The sequence below is a fragment of the Plasmodium gonderi genome, assembly GCF_002157705.1.
Source record: "Plasmodium gonderi DNA, contig: Pgo-contig_2, whole genome shotgun sequence".
Taxonomy (NCBI): Eukaryota; Apicomplexa; class Aconoidasida; order Haemosporida; family Plasmodiidae; genus Plasmodium; species Plasmodium gonderi.
Genome location: NW_021628941.1, coordinates 1,012 through 18,055, shown reverse-complemented (window position 1 = coordinate 18,055; position 17,044 = coordinate 1,012). Strand labels below are relative to the sequence as shown.

Genomic DNA, 17,044 nt, shown 5'->3' with positions numbered 1-17,044 from the left:
CATATATCATAAATATATTTTGTTTCACAAGCACTTGCTCTGATGGATAATATTGAGATAATATAATTTTTATTCTATTATAAAAGGACTAATATGAAAGAATAGATAAATATAGCATATAAAATTGGGGGTAATATATTCATTAAAAAATTGTAGCTGTAAATTCATTCTTATCAGCACATATTATTTTATTGGTATATGCTGATAGTTTTATTATATATTTATATTTATTTATAGAAATAAAACCATGAAAACAAATAATTTATATTAATTTCTTATTAAAAAAATTTCTATTCATATATTTTTTTAGTTAAGTAATGTATATAAACATATATATAATAAAAATAGTTCGTTCTATGATCATATAGTAATTGTCTTATCAGTTACATATACATATTAGTTTTAACTGCGTACATATTTTTCATAAAATAGGAATTATAATAAAAATACATACTTAAGTAGTTTAATTTGCTTTTTTATTTATGTTCCTTATACAAATATGAATTTTCATATACTTCTTAATTTCTCTATATTTTTTTAGTGCCTTATATATTGATTATATGACTAGATTATAAAATGTTAGCTATGTATTCTATGTTTAAATTTCGTATATATACATATGTGAGATCACTTTGGAGCACATAAAATGAATGGTATATTTTTTATATAAAATATAGAATTCTATATATTTGTCTTATATATTTTATAATTATATACACTGCATTATCATATTCTTATAAAATAAATTAAACATTTATTCTCACATGTCTTATGTGCTAGTATATATGACATAAATAATATAATAATTTCCATCTCAAAAATCCTTAATATAAGGATATATATAAATTGGGTTTTTTTAAAAAAATAAATCTGTAGATAAATAATTTTCTTTCTTATTATATAAAAAAATTCTAATTTAATATACCACAAAAAAAGGAATACAAATTTGTACACAAAATATAAAAAAAATCAATCAAAAATATTGTATCAATTAAATGATAATCTTTAATTATAATTAACAAAAAATAATAAAAGTTATATGAAATTACATATTAATATTATAAATGTGACATAAAATAACATACATACTTTTAGAGCATTCTATATGAATTTTATATAAATTTAGAATATATATACTTATATGTATGTGTAGCATTAGTATTTAATAACTAGTAATTCATTTTCAATCGTTTTATATTTAAATATATAATATTTTGTTAATACATTTTAGTTGAACTATATTTAATCATTAGTGATATATGTAATTTCAATATGGATTAACATATTAGCTAATATTCTATATTATTATTTTATATGTATTATTCATTTATTAATGTATAAATGCCATTTTAATTTAAATAAAAATATATAATAGCAAGAAAAACATTCATTGCTTATTTTGTACTTTTTGTTTTACATTTATATGCATAGTGAAAGAGACTTCAAAAATTATATATTGTTCTATTTGAATCCTTATATATATGATTGCAAAAAAATCATGTTCATTTATTCTTTGTTATATTATGATAATTAATTCTGTTTCAAATAAATTCAGTACATGTATCAATGTAAATATTTGTTACAGTAATTTATATATATTTTAAATATAATATTTTCTGATTATTATATTATAAACAATAAAATTATTTAGAATTGTATAATATATGATATCTATTGATTCTAAAATCGCAACGTGGTGTTTCAGATAGTTCGAGTACATTCTTTTCTTTATCTATATTATTATATTGTTTTCTTTTTTTCATAGGTGCACATCGAAAACTTGAACCATATGGGGTGAACTAAATCATAATTAAAAAAATTAATATATAAGATGCGTAAATGTTTTCTAAAATTTTTTTTCATTTTAAATTACTTAAAAATATACTATCCCTGTATAACCATACACATATAACATCATTGTAGACCTTATACAAAATAAATAAAAAAAAAGATATGGCCAATACTATACTAATTGTAATTATAGCGGGAGCTCTTATGTTGGTTTTGGATGATGAGAAGCTTGGATATTGGAATTTGAACGAAGGTAGGATTGAATATTTTAATGGATTACAGTTGTCAGATAACTTTAGCCCATTGTATAAAATCCTAATATTATCTAATGCTTTACAAAATGAGTTCTCATAATCGGAATTACATCTATGATTGTATCGTTCATATATATCTGAACATTCATCTCCGCAATTACATATATTATTGTTTTTACAAGTTTTAAAATTGAGATTATTAATATCATGAATTTTTGTATTCATATCATATATGTCTTTGAGCTTTTTCACATCATTATCGGTAATACTGTTGTCAATGTAAAAATTACATATGGGATTTTTGTATATTCCATCATTAAAAAGTTTTGGATAAACATCATTTATAGTCATATTTATTCTTTTATCCTTAATTTCATTATATAGCCAATAATATAGGAATAAACAGAATGCCCTGTTAGGTATTGTATCAGAATTTTCGTTAATATAAGATATAAATGAAAAAGCTGCGTTACATTTAATTTCATTGAATATTTTTTTTAGTTCAATATGCGAACCGAAGTATCCTGTAGAACATACAGGATAGCTATCTTTTGGTTTATTAAGATAATATTCTATAATCATGTTGTATTAAGGAAAATCCTTAACTAAATTGTACTAAAAAAAAGAAATAATATATATATAACAAGCATAATTTTATTTTAAAAAATGATTATATTACTTATGAGCAATGAAATAAACATTTATTATAAGACATAATATTATTTATTAATAATTATAAGATACATTAATTACCACCATATCGGATAGGACACATAAATTTTGCATAAAATAAAAATAATAATGAAATAAATTAACAAACGTATTTATATTTATAAAAATAGTGAAATATAGTATGAATAATAGCTCTACTACTTTTTTTATAATAAAGAATTAATATAAAAGTGTCATAAACTCATTGTATAATTGATGTTTACTGCTAAATATACACTATCAATTTTTTATAATATAGAGAAATAAAAAAAAAATTTTATTACATCTAAAAAAAAATAATAAAATTAATGTTAAGGTGTTTAGCATTATTTTAATGATATAATCTGTATAAAAATACTATAATTCTACTATATTTCTAAATAACATACATAATAAGAATATGTGCTATTAATTTTAATATATATATAATTAATGTATCTGCAGTATGGGATTACATTTTTCATATTATCATGTATGAAACAGAGTTAAGCATTACATTGTAATTTAAATTTTTTTTTTTATTCTATGTTAATTAGACCTTAGAATTACATCGATCTTCCTTTCATAGTTTTAGTTCTTTTTTTTGTGTATTGTCTTTATTAATGAATTCTTATTATATGTATCTATGTTTTATTATTGCTTTTTTTTGCAGGATACAAGTCCTCTAATTAATTTTATTGAGTTAATTCATTTTATTTTTTTCTGTTATATATGATTTATAAAATAATTTTTCATAATTTTCAAGAATTTTTTTTTATTGAACACATATTGTGTATCTTCATTATATTATTATATAAAATTTACTGTGATAATATATACAAACTAAATAAATATTTCAGATATTATTGTTCGTCTCCTTATTTTAAGGAAATACTATATGTCCTTATATTTTAATTTTTATTATTCATTTAGATTACATATAATGGCTATAATAACTTAATTCTCTATATATTAAGGTAATTTTATTATGAGAATTAACAATTTAAAATATTATTCATATGACCATTTAATAATTATATTATACTATATATCTCAAGACACATTATGAGCTATAAGAATTTTATATCCAATGACTAAGGCATTATAATTTTATTATATTTTTTTAAAATATTCTTTTATACGTTATATTATTCAAGCTAATATTTGTTTCAATTTTATTTTATATTTTCTTTAACATTTTTTATCATATTTTTTATTCATTATAACTTTTGATAATATACAAGGTCTAAAGTAATTTTATAATCCTATGATTTATTGTTTTATAGAATATATGCTTCGTTCCAGTACATAAATAAAAACATATGTATGATAAAATTCATTCACAATTGTACGTTATACATATTCAAATTGCATTAATGCCTATTATTATTTATTTTAATACTATGTTAAAATTGAATAAATAATAATCACATATACATATAATAAGTATGTTATTGATATATATCAATAAATTAATATAATATTTACTTAGCTTTTACAAAAATAACGCACTTAATGAATAAATTTATTAAATTTATATTTTTAAAATAATAAATACAAACTGAATTAAATTAGTCCAAATTATAACCTCCTAATTTTATAAATTTTGAAACAAAATTATATATAATAATTTTAAGGACTTTACTATATTACGTAATAAGAAGTATTATACTTATTATATAAAAATGCATTTTTTACATTCATGCTATCTATTATTCTTCATAATAATTGTGTTTCTTTTATTATTTTATATATTATTTTTTAGTTTATTATTATAAAGAAACTGGTTGTAATCTTTAACATATGAAATCCTTCTCAAGTATTTATTTTATTTTTTTTAATAAATGTTGCTCTATGTACATAAAACATAAATATATGTAAGTGGAGCATATTCTTCTGGTCCATATGTAATGATTTCTTCATATATAATACCTAAGCTCAAGTAATATAATTATTAGGTTTTTTTATTCCTATATAATACAAATAAAAAAGTGCATTTAAAGAAGAAATACAGATGTTCTCTAAATATACTTCAATATATGTAGATAATTATAATGTAAGAGACAAGAAAATATGGTGAAATATAGTACCTATATACATATATTTGTTTTCAATATTATTCAAAATAATCATCTAAATAAAAGCGCGATACATATTTTTAAATAATCAGTGCATGATATATATAAAAACTACACTATAGGAAAAACACTCGGATAAATGTTCGTAAAAGAAACCTATAAATTATGGGAACCTTTAAATAATTTAAAAGGCGTGAAGTATTAAGTTCATATTTATGGAAATTGAGAAAGTAATGATAAGAAGCATTGATTGCTGCAAAAGTTCTACTATATTCTTATCCATCTTATGATAAAAATGTTGGATGTTTAATATAATAAATATATGTATATATATCAATTGTAAGTAATAAATAATTACATGAAATTTAGGTCATACAATATAGGTAAGGAATTATAAAATGAAAATTGTAAAATGAATAAATATAATTGTAAAAACATATTGATAGTAATATAATTATTCATATACATACACCTTATAAGCATTTCTTTATAACGATATAATATAAGTGCGCCATAATTTGTCATTTAATAGACACTATTTTTATGTGTGCATTTTATCCAATTGAATTTATTAAATACTTCGCAACTGTATGAAATAAACTTGGAATCTAGGGTAATATAAAATCATATCTTCATTTAGGTATAGTTCCTAATGCTGTGAACAAAATTTACAATACGCTTGGCTAAAAATTATATTTTTTAATAACATCGTATAAGATAAATATTGTTCAGTGAAATTTTACAATGTTAATATAATTAATTCTTAAGAATATATGATTATAAAATTATTAACACTTCCATTGTATTTAGTGCTATATGTTCTTATGTTATATAATAAGATAGTGATCATTGATACTAGATAAATGATTGCAATATATTTTTTCCAAAAATTGTGTATTATTTATGAGATTAAAATTTTATTCATCAAAAATTCATAAGAAAAAACATTTATATGAAAGGAAATAACTATATACATAAAAAAAGTTCTTACTAACAGTAGTTACCATTATATTACATTTTAAATAACATTGCGTACTTCATTATGAAAACATAATCATTCAAAAATATGTTATAATTATATAGTATATAAACGAAGGAACTATAAAGAGATATAATAATTTAATATATCTGCGGCATTATTAATATATATATTTATCAATACCAAAAAAAATGGCTATTCGAATACTTCATATAAGCCAACATAAAATGTTGTGTGTAATTAAAAAAGGAAATATAATCAGGAGTTTCACGGTAAATTATTATAATAAAATAAGCTAACAAGCCTGTTATTTTTCCTTTAATATATGATTATTATAACTATTTTTTCAGCTATATAACAATATTAATACACTGAAATTAACTGTGTATAATAAGTTTTTTATAGAAATATTCAAAAATGAGATAGCAAAAAATGTTTGAATCATATATTCATTGAAGCATTTACTATAATATAGTACTAACATAAAGGATATGATACTTTTACTTAATATATATACATAATTAAAATGGTTATCGTTCATCTACATAATTTGATTTCAATTTTATAATTTGTATCATATGATTTTTTTAGAATGATTAATAGAATTGGGTTATTTTTTAAAAATATAAATTATAAGTTGATGTTATATTATATCGCTGCTTATGACAACATATAAACTATTCTAACTTTACTACATAGTACAACATGTTATCTATACTAATTTTTTCAATATTAAATATTTCATTATTATGAAAAGTATTAAACTAGGGTATAATCCGAAAATAAATAAAATAGAATGCAATCATATTTTGAATGTGTTTATAAAACTCTTGTTAAGTATAGAATACCTATTTAAAAATAGACATTTTAATAATCTCAAAAATCACAGTACACATTGTTTATAATTTAACAACAATAAATAATATAAAAATTAATTATAACTTAAAAAAACATATTATATTTGTAACTCATAAAATAATATTCTCTAAATAACGTTATTAAATATACATTTTTTTTTATAAATATTACTGTCTTACATTATTACTTATATATATGCTTACATACTTTATTTGGTTTATTAACATATATATTTTTTACTTTCAGTGCTTACTATTTAATAATAAATTTGCACAAATTAATACTCAATTGCATTATATTGGTTATACGTATTTATATTGTGTTATAACTATTTTTATTTTTAATAATAGAAAGTTTTATTTATATATAAATTTTTTGTTATATATTCATCATTATAATTAAAACATAAAAATTAATGTGAATTCTTAAATTTTTTGAGATTTAACAAATCATGTACCTATTAAATTATATCAGTAATAATAATGTATTTCAATTTACACTGCAATTATGATCTTCGAAATATATTAAATAAAAACTAATTAAAAATTAAATATAACTTATAAATTTTCTGGTAATATGAATGACAAAATTAACATTTTACCAATTTATTTTTAAAAAAGGAACAGTTATTATTATATAGTATAATAATTATATAATTATGACACGAAATATTATGTATTTCTATTAAATTTTTTTTTTTAGTATTAGTTACAGCCAAATATAGTATTAATTAAACTTTCAAAAATCCAAATTTGTAAAGAAACTAGAAATATATACAAAAATTCATTCTAATCTTTCATGTCATATATTTGATATGTATATACATATATGGATTATATAATAGTATTTTAAATGGATATTTAAAAAAATATTGTGTAACTGTCTATAACAATAAAATAAACTTTAAATGTTCGTACGAATAATTTTTTAGCATTACTGTATGCAATAATTTTTTATAAATAAAAAATTTGCATATTATATATATTTTTTTTTCCGTGTTACACTTAAAAACATTGATTAATATTACTCACAGTATATAAACTCATACAGTTTTCATAGAAAAGTATATTTATTTTTAACAAAAATAATGAAGGGTATTTTTTACTTTTATTAGCGTCAATTATAAAAAGGTTTAAATTTATTTTATTAAAAATTTTACTTTTCATGAAGAAATATCAGAGACATTATCAAGTATTTATGTGACTTATTACAATAAATAAAAAAATATCTGAAAAATAATTGAAAATTCATGGTACATTAAAAACAATATATCAGGGATGTAGCAATTGATAATGCATGATATATAAAGAAAAAATATATACGTTCTATTATTTTTATATGTGCCTTCAAACATTCTTATTACAATAATTCTGAATTTACATCATTATACACAATAAATATATTCTTATTATGTGTAAAAGTAATTATGATATATATATTTATTTAAAAATGTTCTAACCGTTATAATTATGTAGTATTATATTAATAAATTCATATATATTTTTCATATTATATAATTCGAATACGCATAAGCCACATTATAATATTATAGTGAGATTCCTGTATATATTACATAAAAATATGCTTATTACAAAAATAATGAACTCGTAGAAACAATTTATGATTTGAAATGATTATGTAATATAACATCTACTATTGTATTTGATATAATCACCACAAGATTTAAAAGAATATTTTTAAAACAATGTTCTTATAAGGATATATAAATTTAATATATGCTCTTAGATAATCTAAAAAACAGTAAAATTTATGTTATATAAATCCTTATGTTTTTCACTTATTTTTATAACTCTATGCTTATTATATATTACCAAATATAAAAATTGATCACAAACACAAGAATTTAAGTATAAGTTTAATTTTGCTCTTATTAAAAACAGTATATTAGTAAATGATAGTTTATTTTGCATTTCATGAAATATAAAAAAAAATTTATTTATACTTGAATATTTAAAATTGTAATTTATTATATTTATAGTTTATATTTTTCTTCTACATATCTTATAAAAATTTCCTTCAAGAAAATATAGACAAATGCTGTATAATAACCCTATAAACTTTTCAAATAAATTTGAATACTGTTTAGGATGCATATATATTTTAATTAATAATGAACTGGTAGAAGGTCTTCCTTAATTAACCAATAAGATATTTGTAAATTAAAGGTTGTATATGAAATATATATGATTACATGTATAAGAATTGTGAGCCTTTTACATATTGGATGTATAAACTATTATTATAAATAACACAATATATTGAAAAAATGTTTATAATTATTTTTCAAATTCAGTTTATGTAGAATTATGCTTCTAGATTTAGCATTAATTCATATTCAATATTAATAAAACAAGAATGTTATATATAGAGAATTATTTATAAAATTAATTCATAAAAAAATATATAATAAAAATATATTATATTATATTTTCTTGAACGTTTTTAATAATATCTAATTTTATAATTAATATTTCAAAAATTATATTCCACATTAAATCTTATAATATTTTTATTCTATTAGATTAAACATGGCCATTTTTTAAGTATACATTTTATTAAAAATTTTATCCTTTTAATTTTAGCAGATATGCATGTAACTAGTAAAGTGAACTAATAGATCAACATAATCATGATATGTATAATAATAGAACATATTAAATTATAAATGTTTTTTCATTGATATTACTAATGAATCGTATTTTCTATTAATAATGTTTAAGGTATAAATATTTTATAACTTTTAATATACAATGTATTTTATTGGAATTCAGAATAAAATAAATATACAATTAGAAATCTTTTTTTATTAAATGGATTAGATATATGAAGTTCATATATTTCTCTTGATTATTCTTCTGCATGTTCATTTTCTTGAATACAGATACCCTATAGTGCATTTACTGTAGTTAAAATACTTTTTTCTATAGATGTATTAAAACTTTTATATAATATAGTCAAATTAATATTAGCATTATTATTAAGCTTATTAGAATTTTGATATTAGTAATTCAAAGAAAAATATTTAATGAAAATTGTTTTAGTTACAACACTATATATAGTATTATTTTGCTTTATATTAGTTTCATAATACGCGTATATGCTTTTCCATTTATTAATAAGAATAATCAACATTCTATGAATATGCTTCTCTATTGTTTTTTTTTGTATATTTATCAAGTAATCATTATCAAAATAAAAAGTCATATATTTTATACATCATTAAAAAATTGAAATAGGAACTCTTTTGCTTTTTACATTCATATTCATCCTTTATAAGTTATCTGTTTCATGAATATTTAGGCATGTTTATCGAATTCTGCCGTAGATGATCCCCTATACAGGATAGATAAATAATTGAATTTCCAAAACCTATATAACACTCCTACAACGCATTAGGTTCTGACCATCGCCAATATATTTACTTCTTACTATATAACTATTAGCTATAATTTTTGTGATAAAATTCTCAATATATGCTTGACTTTGAGAATGGATAACAGAAAGGAATTTATTTTTTAACTATAATTCCTAGATAATTGCTCTAATAATAATTTATGTATATATATGTATTACAAGGAATGTTAGATTTATTGAAACCTTAGAGGTTAAATGTAAAATATATAAATAAAGAATATTTAGTAGAATTTAATTTTTGAAAATGATGATAATTATTCAAATATATAACAATATAATGTATTAAGCGTGCTTCATTTCCAATGTACAATGAATTTTATATTAAATACTTTATATAAAGTAGAAAAGATTATAAAAAGCTCTGTATAAGAAAAAATCATTAAGACCCACAGGAATATATCATATATCAAAATTTTCTGAGTTCATTATGCATCTACAAGTAAAAATGTCTTTAAATTAATGCAGTATACTTGTTATTATGTAATTAAAGTAAATTTTTTCCCCCTAAATCCCGAGTAAATTTATTTACTGATATATGGTATGTATATATGTTTAGACTTAATGCAAATAAATAAAGAATGTATGTATATTTTGTAAATTAATTGAACACATTAAATTGTATATTACTATAATCTCATGATCATGTTCATTAATAGTGATATATAATTAGATTATAAATATATATTATATTTATATATATAAGGATACTTCATATCAATATTGGTATCATATTTACTCATTCATTAATTTAAATTTCGGAATTTTCTATTGAAATATACATAATTCGTTGACTCTCTAAATCTATATAAATTACTCAGATTAATTTTTTTATCATTGCATAGGCAAGTGTGAATATATACACAAAATATAATTACCAAGGAAACAATCAACTGATGTAATTATGTATAATTATGGGTAAATATATTTATGAAAAATAATTAGATTTAATTTTTTAGGTATTATATTTCTAATTTTTTGATATCTCTTGTATTTTTTATTTATTAGTATATTTCTCTATGTTATATTATTAAATTAGTCTCTCATGGCTATTTAAATTGTATATAGGCCAAACGTGAAATGTTTACAATGGATTGAAATAATTAAAATATTATTTTATATTTATTATTGTAGATAATTTATTATTATAATTGCATATATTATTCTATACTTATTTTTTATGACACATAAATTTATATAATTGTAACAGTTTATTTATACAGAATATATAACACAAATATGCAAGAGATATATATTATTATAAAAACTACAGCTATCTATACATATTATTTCTTCAATTTTTATATTTTTAATGTGTTAAATTTTTATTTATTAAAACATATATAAGAATAATAATATAAAACATTATATTCTTAAAATATTGATTTTATACTATAATGATTTAATTTATTTTAATCATTTTGGATTATGTAATTGAAAAATTCATTATAAATATACATCTATTAGGAATATTATATCAATTATAATTATATTTAAATAATTCTATGAATCGAGAATATATCGTCCAAAATAAAGAATTACATAAAATATGAATCGCTTATAATACATAATATATTTGCTGTTATGCGTAAATTAAATTGTAATTTATGAATTCATTTTTTAATACATAATATTTATCATATCTATATGATTTAATAACGAATTCATCACTTAAGCGTGAATTTTAATTATATTTTAATGAATAGAATATATATTTTGAATTAATAAATAGTAATTTTTATATATTCTATTCAGGTATTTAGAATATAATATTTATTAAACAATTATAAAAATAATTTTTTCTTCATAACTTATTTTATTTTATAATTGAAAAAATTGTGAAAGCCTTAATTTGTGTATTATTTTTGAAATGAAAGCTGCGTTGCTTCTTTTGTAAAGAAGCTATATATATATTAAGTTAAAATATGATAACTGGTTATATTATATTATTAAATATTATACTCGTAATACATAGAATTATATATGATATTTTCAATAAAAATAGTATATATATAAAATTTAATATAAAATATATATATTTAAGCATTTATATATATATTAATATTTTATTATACTCCACATGTAATGTATTTTATTACCTTAGTGTAAAATAATATGCTTTCTCAAAAAATTTATATAATTATTTTTTTTAATTTATTAATTTAAATGATTTATTAATTTCATAGATATTTAATTGATAAATGTATTATATTTTAAATGATTAGGTTTCATTTCAATATATTTATGATTGCCTGTGTGTATTGTACATGCTTCTACATTATAGTTTAATTATAATTAATTATATTACTAAAATAGTTTATTTACATATGTTTTATTTAGCATAATTCTAGAAAATAAATAAATAATCATTATTTTTTTTACACTTTCTCACTATCAGCACTAATGTATTTTAAATATACTATACATTTATATACATGTAAATATATTTATATAATATAATAAGAATGCATATTTTTTTTTTTTTCTCATATGAAATTAGGTTAATCATATGATTTCCATGTATTATATTGTAAGACAGTTAAATCAATATTAATTATTATTCAAAAGTTTCCAGCAAAAACCTTATGGATAATTTATATTTGTAGTTATAATAAATAGAATATATGATATCATTCTCTTTACATGGTTGTTTTAATTGAAAGTATTAGAGTTTTCTATTTAACCAATTATTATTAACTTATGTGATATATGTTTTTTATAATGTTATATGTTTTAAAAGTTAATATATGAGTCTCTTTTTTATGAAATTATAAGAAACCTTAGGTTTGTTACATACATTGAAAGTGTTAGGAAATGAAAGAATTTAATTATCTCAATTTTATTGTAATAGTTGTTTCTTTATTAAATTTTTACAATTCTTTAGGCATATGATTTTCATATTTCACATTAAATGATTTCCCTATATAATACTAATTATATTATATTCTAAAAGAATATAGAATTTTTTTATAAGAAAAATATTAGATGTATAATTTAATAATTCTTATTAATTATTATTTACATGCTTATATATCGAGAACTATTGAGTATCTCACACATTCTTATATGATATTTAATTGATAGGATTTAAACTTTTTTCCTATTTAATTACTTTTAATTTCTTCATAAATTTAGTTTTTACTTGTGAAATTACATTAAAAAAATTATTATTTGTGAATACTATATATATGTACTAAAACGTCGCAAAAGCCGTTATTATATTATAGAGATATTAAAATAGTTCATATGAATGTTAAATGTAAAAAAGTTATTTCATATATTTTTTCACATTTTTAAAGCAAAAAGTCAAATAATACAAATATTAATAAAATAGTAATGTAATTCGTTACAATTAAAATACACTAATTTCAAATATTTTATATATTTAACGTAATTTTTGTGCTTTTATAAAATTATATATGTGTTATTTCTTTACATTTTTGCAAAGTTTGTGAATATACAAAATGGTTCACTTAAAATTATAGAAGTTTTATAATTTATGGATAATAGATGAAATACTATAAATAAAGGAAGAATTATTTTAAAAATGTGCAATAATGTAAAAAAATAAAAAATATAAATGATAACTTATAGATTTTTTTCCTTCTTAATACAATTAAAATATTTGTGTAATTAAAATTATTATATTATTACGAAAAATAGTTCAACATATATATGATTTCGAAGTAAATCATATTACAATGAATACAAAAATACCTATAGTAAATAGTTAGTTGTTTATATGTATTTAATAATTTTCAATACATTTTTGTCAATAATATATAATAGCAATAAATATATAGAAATAATTAATATGATATGTGTTTAATTCTTAAGAAATTTTTTATATGCTTATTTAAAAAGCCTATAATTTATAATATTGCATTATTTATATTACTATGCATTATAACATAAAAATGTAGGACTTAAGGAAACTATGATACATTGAAACAAAGAAAATTAAATATATTTAACGCATTTTTTTTATATATTCACACTCGTGGAGATTAATATTTTTAATATTATTAGGATACTTGATATTTATTTTTAATTTATTAATTTTATAAATTAATACATATATTTATTGTAATGTACAATAATATTTATTTCATTCTTCTCTACATTTTTTTGGGTAATATACTTATATTTTTTTCTTACTATTTTTTATATATATTTTGAAAAATATATTTTATATTTATTATATATTTAGTAACAGAATTAGGACTAATCATATAATAAATTATATCCTATATCTCTAGAGTCAATGTTTGATATATATGATTCTTGGGATGTTCTCAATTCTTGATCCATATAATTCCATGTGTTTTTTATACTTTTTATTTTATGCAGAAGTGAAAGGCCATGTGAACCAAACTAACAAAAAATAAAAAATTCATATATATTATAAATATAATTAACTTATTATTATTATAGTTTTTTTTAATTAATTAGAAAAATTATATTATACTCTATATTTATATAAGTAATATCACTATAAACCTTAAGAAAGATAAATAAAAAGAGTAATATTAATAAAACTGTGACCGTTGTAATTAATATAGTAACAGCCATATTTTTTTGGCAAGGTAATGATATTTTTTTTTCAATAATTCTACTGGCTAATGTTCCAATGTTTTCATTATATTTATTTACAAAAACATCTAATGAATTACAAAAATTGTTGTCCTTAGCATATGAACCATTAACTTTTTTATGATTAAGGCATGAATACATATCATACAGAGAGTTCACATTTTTCATTACGCCATCTCTAAATGTTATATCAATATAGTCCTTGAAAACATCTGTTCCATATGTTTGATGATGTTCTTTTATAAACGCATTATAAACATCTTTCGTATATATACTTATACCCTTATAACTAAGTTTATCATGTATCCAATAATATAAGAATAAAGCACCGGCTTCTAATGATATGTTGTGGGGACGAATATTTGAATCTATTTCCATTAAATATGAGGAAACTATGTCACATTCATTCAAAGTGAACTTATTTCTTAATATGTTATATTTTTGAAAAATCTTATCCGTATTTTCCAGATTTTTAGGAACTTTTCCTGTGATAAACCCGTCGATAATACCATTACATTCAGTGAATATATCCACATATTTATACTAAAGAGAAGAAAAAATGATTGTGTGAGAGAAAATACATTTTTCTGAAAATATTTATGTAAAATCAATTAGATGAGTGAAACATAAATTTTTTAATGCAGTGATATATATTATAATAATTTATTAGCACAATTGAACTCTCCATTTCATATAATATTATTTATAATTTCATATGATCTATATAAAAAAAGAACACTTAAGTAAAATCAAATGCCCTTTACTAAAAAAATGAACATATAATAAGAGGAATTTTTTAAATAAACTTTTAAAAATGTTGCAAAATTTTAATTAAAATAACTAAAAATCATTTAATAAAAAAATTTTATGCAGTTAGACATATGTACGTAAATGTTTTTATACATAAGATTTAAAAAAAAAAAATGAAAAATGCTATTAAAATATATAAATAAATACAAATTTATATATATAACATGCATTATTTTTCTAGTATATTAAATAAAAAATTATATGTGCTTATATATGTTAATATAATGAATGCATATATAACATTTTTTTAATAAATTTCATTTTATATAGAAACATTTGTAATACTTAATTTAAAAAATATAGAATAATAGATTAAAAGAAAATGATTTCCATGGTTAATTCTTTAGTAATTCACATATAATAAGTTATATTAAATTAGTTATAGCATTTAAAATTAATTTTACAAAAATATGATAGAGACAATTTATTAATTATATAATATATTATAATTTATATATAACGTTGATGTATATGAAAAATAATATTTCATATACATATATATTATTAATACATTTATTTTACTGCAAGAGCTGTTTTATAAAGGAATATGAAAATGAAAAATTCTATTTATGCGTAAATGTAATATATAATCATTTTTTTTGTATTATTAAGTATACGAACTTTAAATTTAAATGAACTAGTATGTTTTTTTAGTTTTCTGTTCAACAATGTAAATATTTGTAAACATTATAAATCTATATTGCACAAGCCATAAATCCTACAAAACAATATACTTTTCTTTGTTTAATTCTAGGTAATTGTAGAATAATTTATATATATATTTTTTTTTTATTATATATTTTATTTCTTTTTGCGAACATTATATCAATTTATGCTATACAAATTCATGTATTTCAAATAAAAAATTATTAATGTGAAACCAATTAAAATTTATAATGTACGTTCTATAGCTCAAATAAGAATAAATGTTTCTTTTAGAATTGGTTTTGCTTCAGTGTTCAGGGTTTAGTTTTTAGTTTTATTTATATTTTTTGAGAGCTTATGTTAATAATTTTTATTTCTGTATTTATATTTATATATGTTTTTATCACATTTTCTGTTATATTTATTCGTTATTCTTTATAATTATGAATTTTATAATTTATTTTATCTATCTATATATATAGGTTTTTTTTTGTTAAATTCCATTTGTTATTATTTAGATCTTATTTTTTTTTTATTTTTGAATATCTGACATTATCTATAATGATAAATTATATATTATATTTTATTTATTATTTTGTTAAATAGTATTGTTATGGGTAAATTTATACTTTTCAATTTAATAATTATATGTATCCTTGTTATATATGTTATTATTTGTAATAAATAATATTATATTCAATCTGTAATTCTATATATTATATATATGGTAATTAAATAGTACTTATTTTTTTCTACCATTAAATGATATTTTGAATAATTAAAACGTATAAACATTGAATATATAATAATATAAAACTAGATATATTATTAATTTATCCAACACCATATACTTATTTTTATAATATACACGAGAATAAATTGAAAATGTTATATTTCATGATTATATTTATATA

The 17,044-nt window shown here is 18.5% G+C and overlaps 2 protein-coding genes across 2 annotated transcripts; both read right to left on the bottom strand.

Annotated features, from left to right (window-relative positions):
- Positions 1 to 1,643: 1,643 nt before the first annotated feature.
- Positions 1,644 to 2,627, bottom strand: PGO_000020 (variable surface protein; the record flags this gene model as incomplete). The annotated part of the gene is made up of 2 exons (XM_028690692.1): positions 1,644 to 1,799; positions 1,965 to 2,627. The coding sequence occupies 2 exons, from the start codon at positions 2,625 to 2,627 to the stop codon at positions 1,644 to 1,646; spliced, it is 819 nt and encodes a 272-aa protein (XP_028546493.1).
- An 11,679-nt stretch (positions 2,628 to 14,306) lies between these two features.
- Positions 14,307 to 15,655, bottom strand: PGO_000015 (variable surface protein; the record flags this gene model as incomplete). Its single annotated transcript, XM_028690691.1, has 3 exons — positions 14,307 to 14,456; positions 14,622 to 15,218; positions 15,650 to 15,655. 3 exons carry the CDS (start codon positions 15,653 to 15,655, stop codon positions 14,307 to 14,309), a joined length of 753 nt encoding a protein of 250 aa, XP_028546492.1.
- Positions 15,656 to 17,044: the final 1,389 nt, after the last annotated feature.